At 38.4% G+C, this 13,918-nt stretch overlaps 1 protein-coding gene across 2 annotated transcripts in view; it reads right to left on the reverse strand.

Moving 5' to 3' along the window:
* The window catches only part of LOC128863080 (neuroligin 4-like), a 334,586-nt gene that overhangs the window by 231,219 nt on the left and 89,449 nt on the right, over window positions 1-13,918 (reverse strand). For both annotated transcript variants that reach the window (XM_054102016.1, XM_054102009.1), the window contains exon 6: window positions 3,970-4,394. In XM_054102016.1, the coding sequence (XP_053957991.1) occupies window positions 3,970-4,394 (425 nt within the window). The remainder of the gene's footprint in view (window positions 1-3,969; window positions 4,395-13,918) is intronic.

Consider the following 13,918-nt stretch of genomic DNA (forward strand, 5'->3'; position numbering starts at 1 on the left):
GCTCATGGCTCCTGAGCGATGCTTCGACTACTAACATGCCGGTCAACTTCGATTATTTCTGTGATTTTATTATTTGACTATTTCGATATTTTCTTAACATCAAAAATGCCTGAACGCAATCGACGAAACCAAAATTGCACGTATCAGCTGTTACAGTAGTGGCACCATATGCACTATTCACAATTTCAGCAGCCTATTTGCATTTTTGCCTCTATCAAAGAAAAACCGTAAAATGTAACGAATTCGCTTTGTGTTGACTTCCATTGTTAGCACCCTGTAACTCACAACAGAGGGGAGCAAGCAAACAGCAGCAAAATATTTTCTTTAATGTGAAATGTTACCTTGATAACGAGCATAAATTTCAAATTGTTTGATCGATACTTTACGAGCTATCGATCACTACAGTCATCTACCGAGAAAATAGTGGATTTCGTTTTTTCAGAAGAAGGCGTCGAGTGTGCAGTTCTATCTGTCGCTAATAATTCCCAACAGCGGTGGCGCTAACCATAGCAAAAGAGTTCGATATAGTAGAACAGTAAGCTCAGTCCTTTTCTATGCCGCTTAAAATATTGCCGGCCGATGCTTTGAACAAACATTTTTACGCAAGAAAACTAAATTTTTTATTTGGACCGTACAACACTCATTTTAGAAAATAGCAGGAAACAATCTTCAAATATTTATTTTCAAACCTTAACCAGTTTTGAAGCTTAGTATAGACTGGCAATTAAATTCTTGAGAAAGCTTCTCTCGCAGCTTCAAATTAGATGTAAGGCTATGATTCAAGAGAACACTCTTATTTGGACCACTTCGTACTATCTTCTTCAAACAAATGTAGGTTCTCTTAAATAACTTTTGCAGGTAAAAGGCAGAAAAATGGTTGAAAATGTGAAGTGACAAACATTAACAGTCCACTTAAGTGCCACACACGCGCATACATACAAACAAACATACATGTATGCATAAGAATCTATTTTCATAAAACTGAAAAGGGCGTCGAACAATATCTCGTTTGCTTAGGTTTAAAAACACATGCACACACACACACACACATGCAGTGCCGACTGCTGCGAAAATAGTGTGGAACGCGAAAAGAGAAATTAGTAAAATAAGCAGAAGGGCACATTTACATGCACAAATAAACACAAACAGGGTATGTGTAGAGTGCTAGAATGGCACTGCGGAAGCAGCAAAGGAAACGGAGCGAATGAGAGTGAACTGAAGAGGGCGAGAATTTAGCCGTCATAATGTACTAACAACACTTCATGTTAAATGCCCCTCCACTTGATTACGACATGCAAAAACATAACTTTGAAAATAAAAGGGAACATATATGTATATATGCATTTATATGTAAATATACAATATGTTTATAAATGAAAATTGAATAAAGGAGGAATGAGCAAAATTAAATGTTTCATTTTATGTAGGCGTGTTTAGGTGTATGTGTGTGTGTAAACTACCATCCTGCAGTGAAACGGCATAGTACTTAGTGAAAGATTGAACTTCATAAGCCAGTATTTAATAGAAGAAGTCATACTAGTTCAAAAGTGACTAGATGGGAACTAGTTACAAAATGCCTAATTAGTACGCTGTGGAATTAAAAAAAAATGTATTTAATATAACATATTTTTTTTATTGTTATGTGTCTAAATAAGAATATTTAAAAGTTTTTATTTAAATTTCCTTTCACTTGACTTAAGCAAAAATTACATTTCGACATACATATGAAATTTAAAAAAAATAAGACCATATAAAGTTAACAAAAAATTTTCATGGAAATTATTACACCAAGAGTGCAATATTCTTCTCTGCACGTTCGTGACGGCGAATATCGCAGGCTATGGAACGATGAGCTGTATGAGCTTTACAGCAACATAGATAGTGCGCAGTGAGTAAAGATTTAGTGGCTTCGTTGGTTGGGACATATCGTCTGAATAGAGAAAAACGCTTTGGCTCTGATAGTATGTGATGCGGAACCAGCTGGTGGTAGCAGAGGAAGAGAAAGGCCTCAGGTAGAGAAGGATTTGGCTTCACTTGATGTGTCTAACTGTTCCGCTTTGTAAATTCACCCAAATTGGCTAAGCGGTTATCGCACCAATCAAGAAGAAGAAGAATATTACACAAAAACGTATTTTCCACTATCCCTCCAATAAAATAACTAATGGGTGATAATTTAGCTATTATCTTTATAAACAGTTGGTTTAAATGGCTGACGCACGTTTCGTGTTTTGTTTCACTGTCAAATATCTTCAGTTTGGTCTATAATTTAACCATGAATCGTCTTACAAACGAACAACGCTTTCAAATCATTGAATTTTATAATAAAAATGTGTGTTCTGTTAAGAAAGTTTAAGATCCACTTTTTTATCGAAAAATTGTGTTCAGCGACGAAGCTCATTTTTGGATCAATGGGTACGTAAACAAGCAGAATTGTCGATTTTGGAGTGAAGATCAGCCGGAAGAATTGCAAGAGCTACCAATGTATCCAGAAAAGGTCACAGTTTGGTGCGGTTCATGGGCTGGAGGTATCATTGGACCGTACTTCTTCAAAGATGCTGCGAATCGTAACGTAACTGTGAATGGTGAGCGCTACCGTAAAATGATATCCAACCTTTTTTTGCCCAAAATGCAAGAGCTTGACTTGCATGACATGTGGTTTCAGCAAGAAACACAGCACGCGTAACAATGGACTTGTTGAGAGGCAAGTTCGGCGAACTTTTATTTCACGTTCGGGACCTGTCAATAGGCCACTCAGATCGTGCGATATGGCGCCTTTGGATTATTTTTGTGGGGCTATGTTAAAGCTCATGTCTATTTAGACAAGCCTGCTTCAATTAACGCATTGGAAGACAACATTAAAGAGTATGCCAAAATTGGACTAAGCGGATGGACCATTTGAAGTGCAGTCGCGGCCAACATTTGCATGAAATAATCTTCAAACATTAAATTATATGGACTGTACTATCGATTTAAATAAAAATTTCATGCATTTTTCTGAATTTTACGTGTGTTGTTTTTTAAACTTTCCTATAGCTCTTAATCACCCTTTACTTTACTAACTAGAATAATAGTATAGCAGCTAGACGCTAGCATTAATTTGTTATGGAAAGCGAACCGTTTTCAGTGTGTAAAGCAAGCAGGTAGAAAAGCAGTTCAGTTCTAGTTGGTTTTTATTGCAGGGTAGCTACTCGTTACTGATTGCTAGACTGAATACGCTTGCACTTGTGTTCACACAGCCATTGTGCTTATGCGAAAGCTTCATTAGGAAAAAACATACACATTTTAAATTTGTGTTTGCATTTGTTTTTGTTTTTTCTTAATATGTTGCCTTTGCGTTTCACTTTTTACGCCACTTACTTGTGCTGGTTTGCATAACGAGCGAATATAGCAACGAAAAAATGAAGTAAGTAAAAAATGCCCAAAAGTGGTAATAAAAGAGTTTGAAAACGTAAATGACTAAGTTACAATAGATTAAAAAAAGCAACACGTTTAAGCTGACACTGACATATGCAAACATACAGCGAAAGATGCAACATAAATGTATGAATAGGGACGTAGAGCAGATGCCCTGCTTGCTTCGTTTGCATACTCAGCTTTGTGTTGCATACTTTTGAGGGCGCCAGGTAGCCTGCACTAGCAAAGGGCGTAAAGTGAATTAGTTTCATTCGCTTATGTGTCGCAATTTACACTTTATAAAAGAAATTAAGTGAAATTTTAAATGAGTTTTTGTAAGCTCTTTGTCATCAGGAAACGTGTAAGAGCATAGAGAAATGTATATCGCTTCTTATTTTATTTCATAATATTTTCAGAAGAGGTGGATTGTTTAAAGAAAAAATGATCTTCAAAATATTTTCCCAAAAACTTTCACATGAACATGAAAATGCATGTGTAGCTTCTACAATTCATAATTAAATTTTTTTTTTATACAATAAAATTTATCACCTACTAACAACTCCATCTAGTACATACCCAGTTCTTGCGAAATTCGTCCAAAATATTATCACTGCCTCAGACAGCGCAATTTCCGATTTTGTATAGTTCTGTGGAAAGTGACTGAAACCATCCACCAAAGGCGCACCGAATATGTACGGTAAGTCTTCACCATGCACTGTACCCATGCGCTGTGGATAATCGCCATCTTTCGTCTGGTAGTCGAAGACATAGAAGTAGCAGCGTCCGGATTGTGCACCCGAAGCTGTTGAGGCTGAGGCTGTGCCACCACCACCAGAGCTGCTACTGGTCGATATTGGTGGCGGTGAATTGGCGGCCAATTGGTCACCCGTGCGTATTATTGGCGCTACGAATTGCGCATCTGACAGCGCAGCGACTGCAGTGTCGCGTGTATTGATCGGATGTTGAGAGGTGCGATCCCAATCGGTGTACTCGTTGACGATCTGTGGAGAGATAAGAATGCAAGTGGATTAGGGTGTCGTTTCGCAAGTAAATATGAAAAGGTAGATAAAAATATATTTGCTGTTTGATAATTCGTTGGCGTATTAGAAGTGACAAAATGGAAGGGAATTATAATTCTGTTTGGGTTTGTATTGACTTTATTCTGTTTGACTTTATACCTAGCAATACTTTTAATATAAGGCAGTACTTGATTCCTTTTTCAATACCATTGCTTGCTTCAGGGGACTACATGGAAACACATTTAGCTCGGAATTTAGGGGTGTGGTTTGAAAAAGGAAAATAATATATTTCAATTATTGATGAGTTTATTATTTCTGGAAAAGTCAAATAGCGCCTATACATTTTCCGCTTTTAGCCATCTTTCGTGCTGTTGAGAGCCACTTTGTGGAGTAATTTGTGTTTCTCACTAGTCTGAAGTCACGTAGAAAAAATGTCCGCGCGAATTTGTGTAAACTGTCATATTTAGTGGTGAACTGTTTTGTGTAAGAAGAAGAGGAACGAAAAATAATTGCTAGCACTAATAAATAATTCTGCAGCTTTGTTTCGGTCAAAATATGTTTCTTTCGGTTTCTTGTGTGTTTTATTGAGAGGACACTTCGCTTTTACGTTCATTACGTTCTACTGAAATAATCCTAACTAGCGACCAGCACCGTTTTACTACCTGCTCCTCGTGTGATGATGTCTTGTTTTTTTCTTTTTCTTGATTCTAAGTCAGATCCATTTTGTGAGATCCAAGTATAAGCAGCAAATTCTTTATCTCGATGTTTGAGATCTCATTAATTTTAATGACAAAAGCTACGTTAGTATTCCCGGCTACAAAATAATATGCACCAACCATCCTGACAACAGAGCACACGGCGGAACAGCTATTATACTGAGACAAAATATTATGTTTAACAAAATGGAAGAATATCAAATGGACCATCTGCAAGCAACGACGATACAAATAAATGACACTCTAGGCCAGCTTAACATATCAGTTGCTTACTGCCCTCCGAAACACAACAACAAAACAACACAATACGCTAACTACCTTGAAACACTTGGAAGTAGATTCATTGCCGGAGGAGATTATAACGCAAAAAATATGATGTGGGGCTCAAGATTAACAAACACGAAAGGAAAAGCATTACTTGACGCCATCAGAGCGCGTAATTGTAATTATATAAGTACCGGAGAACCCACTTATTGGCCCTCTGACATTAAGAAAGTACCTGACTTACTTGACTTTTTTATCATGAAATCAATTAATCCAAACGTACTGACAATTGAATCTTGTCTTGAGCTCTCTTCTGATCACTCGCCAATTATACTAAGAACCCAACAACCACCGCAACAAAACTTAAATCCACCACTTTACAATCATCGTACAGACTGGAATGCGTTTACTGAGCTTTTGGAATCATATTTAGACACAAAAGTATCTTTGAAAACAGGCGATGAAATTGAGACAGCTATAGCTCTTTTTAACGACAAAACTATTAAGGCAGTTAGTAAATCTACACCCTCTCCACCAACTAAAGTAAAAAATGACTACATACCTGATACGATAAAAAAGAAACTAAAACAAAAGAGAAAGCTAAGGAAGAAATGGCAGACAACAAGATTTCCAGACGACAAGAAAAAGCTAAACAAATTGGGAAAAGATATAAGAGACCTACTTCAAAAGGAAAAAGACAAACAACTTAGCAATTATCTCAAAAATATTGACGCAACAAAATCCTCAAACTACACACTTTGGAAGGCGACGAAAAAAGTGATGGGCGCCACAATACATTTACCACCAATAAAAACAACTAAAGAGAAATGGGCCCGAACCTCTTCAGAAAAAGCAACGGTCTTAGCTCAACATTTTAAAGGTACTTTTGAAAATAATAATAACGACATAAATCTTACTTATGCAGCAAATTAAAAAAATCACACTTACGGAGATAAAACAGTTAATAAAAACTCTAAAGAACAATAAATCGCCTGGATACGATCAAATTTCGGGAACAATTATAAAGCATATGCCTGACAAGGCAATAATTTATCTAAGAAATATTTTCAACGCTGCTATAAGTCTCAAATATTTCCCTAGTACCTGGAAAGTAGCTGAAATTATAGCGATCCCGAAACCTAACAAAAACGCTACACTAGCGACATCATATCGACCAATCAGCCTACTACCGACAATATCAAAAATTTTCGAGAAAATATTATTTGACCAGATAAATCCTATTATAACAAGCATGAATCTGATACCCCAACACCAATTTGGATTTAGGAAAAACCATTCAACAATCCAACAGATTCATAGAGTAGTTCACAAAATTAATGACGACCTGAATAAAAAAAGAGTGTGCATGCCCATATACCTCGACGTAGCTAAAGCTTTTGACAAAGTGTGGCACCCTGGGTTACTCCATAAATTAAAAACACAACTACCTAATGACTTTTACCTTATGCTTAAGAGTTACATCCAAGGCAGGAAATTCTATGTTAAATATAACGACGCATGTTCAGACATTCAACCTATGAACGCAGGCATTCCCCAAGGCAGTGTCTTAGGACCAACATTGTATCTATTGTACACGGCTGATCTACCGGAACCGAAGTCAGAAAACAGCATGATTGCAACATTTGCAGATGACACAGTCCTCATGGTATCTCATAAAGATACAAAAGTCGCAAAACAAAATTTACAAAACGAATTAAATGTGACATTAAACTGGTTCAAAAAATGGAACATCGAAATTAACGCTGACAAAACAATACAAGTAAACTACACAAACCGAAGGACAACCATTGAACCAGTTAGCGTTGGTAATTCTGACGTGAATATTGACACCAAAGCGAAATACCTGGGTATTACGATCGACTCGAAATTAAACTGGCAGGAGCATATAAAGAAAAAGCGAAATGAAGTTAAAAATCGTTTTAAGAAATTGTACTGGCTACTTGGACCTCAGTCCAATCTATCATTGCAAAATAAAGTACTTATTTATCGAACGATAATTGCTCCAATCTGGAAATATGGAATTGAGATTTGGGGCACTGCTGCAAAAAGTAATCTAAGTATACTTCAACGAGTCCAGTCTAAAATACTTAGGACCTTAACTAATGCACCTTGGTACATACCTAACTCAGATATTCATCGCGACCTTGACATCGATACTATTGATGAAACAATACAAAGCGCTAGCAGAAGACACATAAATAGATTATTAACGCACACAAATCCTATGATGAGAAGACTAGCAAATAAAGAAAAATCTACCCAAAGTCGGCTTAACCGTCAAACACCAACAGAGCTTGCAAAATCCATGTAATCAATTGTCAACTAATCGTATATGTCATTGTTAACCACTTGCTTTTAAATATATTAATATGTATATATTTCTTCTAAATGAGCTTGGGGGCATTGACCCTTCAATATTACTCTCATTCCATCTTTTTGTAAATCAAATTACTTATTGTCTAACGACAGGTGTAATATTTTATGGAAGAAATAAAAAAAAAAAAAAAAAAAAAAAATTAATTTGCTGTAAGAAAGGCTTACCGAAAGAGCGAAGTCGTGCCCTAGCTAGCCCTGGATATTCACATAAGTAATGGAAAAGACTTTCCTTCACCCCTTCCGTTTGACAGTTTCTGCAGATGGGATTGAAGGGGAGATTGAGACTGGCTGCATGATCCTCTACCTTCCAATGTCCTGTAAGGGTTGCAGTGATACGTGCAATGTTTGGTCGAGAGCAACCTAGCAGGTGATTCTTCCTTTGGACTTTGTACGATGGACATGTGTTTTTTGTTGTAATACATGTAGTTAATTGCTTCCAGCTTCTCTCGGATAAAGCATGATAGTGTGAAGCAATGGATGCTTTTATTGTGCTGAGTGGGGTGGCGACAACCTCCGCCTCTGCTATATTTAGAGTCGAACCTTTTCTTGCTAGCTCATCCGCTATCTCATTACTCCGTATGCTCCTATATATGACTGGGAAACCATATCAGAGTGATTTCAAGCCAATGATTAAGCAATTCTAGTTCCTCTCTACACTGTAAGACTAGTTTGGATGAAATGGAGTTGGAGTCTGATAGCCGCTTCACTGTCTGAAAAGATATCTACTCTTGCACCAACCTCCTTGTAGAGTTTTAGTGATTTGCATGGTTTTCTGATCGCTAAAAGTTCTGCCTGGAACACACTGGCATAGTCAGGAAGTCGAATTGACTGAAATAGATTGGGAGCCTCCGAATGGAAGCCAGCTCCCTCACCACAGTTCATCTTAGAATCGTCAGTGTAGATTTCAATATTGTTTCCACGACAGTTGGTTCTACGTTACCGAAACAACCCGGACTTATATCCGGCCAAGGACTGTCACTCCAGCCGCATTCCTCGTATGGAAGTATGGGGAATGTTTATGCTGCTACAACAACAACAACTACACCATTTCAATATCGTATCTTCCAATCATCTTCCCTCTGCCCCATTCGACTCTCGGTGGAAAACGCACCGTAAAATCTTTCTTGAAGTTAAGGTCGGGGACTGTGTAGGCTGATCTGTTGTTGAGCAGCTAGGTTTGCTGTAGGAGAATCTTGCTGTGATCGTACGACCTTGTTGTCCAGCTTCCTATGTCTCTGAGTCTCACCGCGCTGCAAGTAGCGATTGTTTTTATATGTAAGTCTAATGGTAATAGATGTGTTAGTATGTACATTAAGCGCTTCAGTAGGACTGGTGCTAAGCGCTCCTGTGGTTAAAATACACGCTGTTCTTTGTATCTTTTTCAGCTGGGTTTGGTTGAATTTCTTTTCTATTGCGGACCACCAGACTAGTGCCGCATGTGTTAGTAATGACCTTACAGTGGCTGTGTAGTACCAATTGCATAGTTTTTGTTGGAGACTCCATTTTTTACCCAACATTCTCTTACACGTGTAAAGTGCTATATTCGCTTTCTTCACCCTGTACTCTACGTTAGACCTCCAGCTGAGTTTGTGATTTAAGATAAATCCTAGGTATTTTGCCTGTTGGATTAGCGTGAGACTAACGCCGTTTAATTTTGGGGGTTTAAAGTTTGGTATATTAGTTTTCTTAGTGAATAGCATCAGTTTAGTTCTGCTCGGGTCTACACTTAAACCACAGTCTGTGGTTGAGTAATCCCAGAGCTCCTTCCATAATCTCACTGATTATCGTTAGAAACATTTCTGAAACCATAAGCACTATGTCATCCGCGTACGCCACTACTTTAATTCCCTTTCGGTTGAATTTGGTAAGGATATTGTTGACAAATAATAATCACAGCAAAGGGGATAAGACCCCTCCCTGAGGAGTTCCCCTGTCGACAGAGCGTTTTACCGTGCTGCTGCCTACCTCACCGATGATTCTGCTTGTTTTAAGCATGTCCTCTATCCATTTGTTGGGACTTATGTCTGTGGCTAACATATTTAGAGCCTCAATTATGGATAACATACATAATACTTCACAGTTTTATTATAAGATTAAAAATGACATAGCGACAAGAAGCAGTGACAACCCAAGCTGCCTGTTTAGCACTGAAAAAGCTGGTATTAGGTTGGGAGATGGCTGTAGTGGTCGATAGCTGGTAAAGTTTTTTTGTTTGTTGTTGTTTTATAATCAATTTCTTTATTGTGATATGGGATTTACACACTAAGCAGTATTTTTACTTAAATTTATTTAATTTATTTAAGAGAAAAAAAATTAGATTGCTGTTTTTTGTTTGTTTCATTCAGTTATAAGTTACAGTGACAATCGAAGTCATTTGAGGAATGAAATGTGGATTTGGTGAAGAGTTTATTATTTTAAAACGATTACTGATTTAAGATGGTACTAACCGCTTCGTCTTCTTCTTCAGCAGGTCTTCTATATCAGCAGGCGTAGGAAATAAGTGTGAACTAAGATACCTAAATCTTTGCTCCGCGAGAGCAGGACAGCTAAGAAGAAAGTGCTGAGATAATTCCGCCTCATCCTCCATACAGCAATTCCAAGTCTCAGAGCATACACACCTCGCGGTCGATGCCATATAAGGGCACCCACCAAATATGGGAGCGGAGATTTTTCGAGCGCTTCCGATCTATTTGTGACCAAAAAGATTTTGCTACCTTACAAGTTTGTGTTCTTGCTCATCGTTCGCTGAGTTGATGTGAAGCCCACCTCTCCTGGAGCAAACCGCAAGTTGTCAACGGAATCTCAAACCTCTTACATCGGAGGGTACCTACCTCCCAGGTCCCCTATTTGGCCAGCTTGCACTTTCCTGCCTTTTCCGCCTTGCACCTTCCTGCAATGTCGCTATGACCTGGTACCCAGTTGTGCCTTATATCGAAGAATTCGGATGCCATCTAAAGTGAAGTCAGGTATTCCCCAGCTAGTTTCGAGTGCATTATCATCGACCCCAGGCCCTTAATTGCCGCTTGACTGTCGGAGTAGATATTAACTTTCGTGACGGTTATTTCACAGTTAAGCAACCAATCATCCAATTCTTTAATTGCTGCTGATTGAATTGAAACCGAACTGTGGTTTTAAATAATTTTTTTGCATTCTACAACAACCATTAAGTCTTTAAGAAACGCTTCTTTAAAAACTCTTGACAGAAGGGGTAGAAGGCTGATAGAATGATAAGATTTTACTTTATCGCCTGAGAGAATTTCGACCGTGATGCGATAATGCCTTGATGCATCGGGATATTTTATGCACATCATTTTTGATAAACCTCTTTATCGATAGCTCCATTTGGTGGGGCTCGTTTAGAAAGGCAGCAATAGTGGGGTCAAAATAAGGAAGTGAGCAAAGTTGAGGAAGTGAAAATTTTTGTTCTATGTACTTCACACAACTGTGACATAACCATCAATGTAGTTGATAGTGCCATCAGGAAGATGTATGAATGAATTCTCTTAGTGGCTTCACAATTTTAAATTTTTTTCAACGACAGAATTGTTGCCACTACCCAGCAAAAGCTTTTGTTTCTTCAGGTCATATAAGTTCAAGCCTAAAATAAACAAAACTGAGCTAAAATAGAAGAGAGATGAGATGGTGCATTATCATGCAATAAGCGCCAGCTTCCTCCTTCGACGAATGCGATGCAACAAACGCTACAAAACGCCAAGATAGAAAATTGCATTGGCGGTTTGGCCCGTTGGCACGAACTCCTTGTGGACAGTTCCATTGGGCAAATGAGCATCGACTTGATTTTTGAGTTCTCCAAACGCAATTTATTGGGTGGGGGCTCGTCTGGGGCCTTGCATTCGGCACTTTTACGCTTAGTTTCAAGTTCATGTCTTTTCTCGCCTTTTTAATGAGGTCTTTCGAATATTGAGTTCTGAGCAATTTTTGGTCCTCAGTTAACTTGTGCGGAATGAAACGTGCAGAGACCTTTCGTAAGCCCAAGTGATCAGTTAAAATGCGATAAATCAATGCTTTGGAGATATTCAACTCCGATTCCATGAATTTCAACGATGATTTCGGTTCTTTTTTGATAAATTTACGAACAATTTCGATGGAGTTTTCGCTGATTGGTGATCACTGATTTTCGGCAGGCCGTAAGTTCATTGTCATTTATGTTCTCACAACTATTTCGAACTCTGGCTCGAGATAGTCAATCATCGTCATAAACTTTTTTAATCAATTCAAATATTTCGGTTAACGTTTTACCGATTTTAAAACAAAATTTGATTTTAGCTCTGTGTTTGAAACTCTTTTTTGTACCGATGATACAAACATACTTGAATATTAGTCAAGCAGCAACTCAGTCGGCTACGGCGGCAGCGATTTGCGATTTGAATCACCAATAATTTCAAGCATATCTGGAACCCAAAAAATTTGCTTCTAGCTTAAGTGGAATAATTTTACTCACTTTCTTATAACTTTGGATACTTTTTTATTCACATAAAACCCGCTTTGAAAAACCAACTCTTTAATTACAATAACAACACAACGTTTAGGTTGAAAGTAAAAAGGGGAAAATGCATTTTTAATCTTACACGCACACTCGCGCACCCTTACGCACTGATTAATGCGCAAATAAATGCACGTAGGCGCACAAACCGGGCGCACAGTTGTACTCGTACGTATAAAATTCTATGCATGCGATGTTGCACATGCATTTGCAAAGGACATGCGTGCGTGTTCTTCCATAGTTCGGCAGCGAGTGTATGGCTGCCACAAAGTCGCTCTGGTATTTGGGTTAAGTATTGCACTCTACTGTGCCGTATTTATTTGAGCACTGCTCGCCGTATTGCTGTGAAATATGTACATTTGTGTGCGCACGTGGGTGTGTGCGTGTGTGTGTGGATGTAGTAGTATGCGTATTTGCTTTTCGTTGCATATTTACCACTGCAAGGACACTGTTAAATTTCTACATTTATGCTAAAACAGGCATGGACTGCATACGTGTGTGTGTGTGTGCAAATATATTTGTGGCTATACGTGGCATGCTTTAATTCGTTCGTGGGTGCGTGCAACAAAGTGCGTTAATATAAATGTATAATATTTTGACTATGTCACGTACCCAGTTGTACAAGCAAATCTGTTATTGTCTATTCTTGCGACTTTTTGCGTGTACGTGCCGAGTGAGCGTGTGAGTGCGCATGCATCGGCGCATAAGTAAAAGTGTAGCCTTCATGCAAGGAATTCATGGCAATCGGTTGACAAACATCTACGTTTGTACCAACTTGATAAAAAAGTTCTCGGAATATATTTGGAAAATTTCACCCTCAAAAGAGACATTGTTGCCTTCAAAGTACTCTCCATCAACTGCAACGCGCTTATGCCAGTGTTTCATACTCCCTCGCTCTCGAAGCATTTCTGGAATTCTATTTCCGGTATAGCACTCTTCGATTTTTCCATTACTTCTTTTCGGCTGTTAAAATGAGTTTCTTGTAATGGTCACAGTGAATCATATCCAGTGAATTTGATGGCTGTTGAATGGTATTCGTTTCGTTCTGGGTCAAAAATTCATGGATGATGATGGTACTGTTCGAGGGTGCAAAATTCACGTGTTTTTTTCCCACAAATCCTTTCCTTTTTTCTTCACGAGCTGCTTCACATAAATCTCTCATAACGTCCAAATAATAGCTCTTATTTAGCCTTCCGGCTAAAACTCATGACGTAAATACCACTGTAATCCTTCTTTCATCAACGTGGCCCCTCTTTTGCATAGCTTTAGCAAATGGGGTGTTTTGGTTGACGTGGCCTTGGTTCATTCGGAGCTCGGCACTCATTCGCCTGATGTCGGGATTACGTGTCGTACTCATAAACACACGTTCCGTCTCCAGTAATGAAGCGTCTGATGAATGTTGGACCGGACTCAGCTTTGGAAAGCATATCTTTGACGACAACAAAGTATACCCAAATCATTAACTACAATGCCCTGAATGAATTCAAAAGCAATATGAAGATTCACAGCCTGCGTTTTGATGGTTGCTTTGTAATTACTGATTAACTTTTCTTTCACTTTATTCATGATTCCATGAATGGCCTACCCCTACGTTCGCCATCCACTATGACTTCACGATCCCCTCT

The sequence above is a fragment of the Anastrepha ludens genome, chromosome 2, assembly GCF_028408465.1.
Source record: "Anastrepha ludens isolate Willacy chromosome 2, idAnaLude1.1, whole genome shotgun sequence".
Classification (NCBI taxonomy): domain Eukaryota; kingdom Metazoa; phylum Arthropoda; class Insecta; order Diptera; family Tephritidae; genus Anastrepha; species Anastrepha ludens.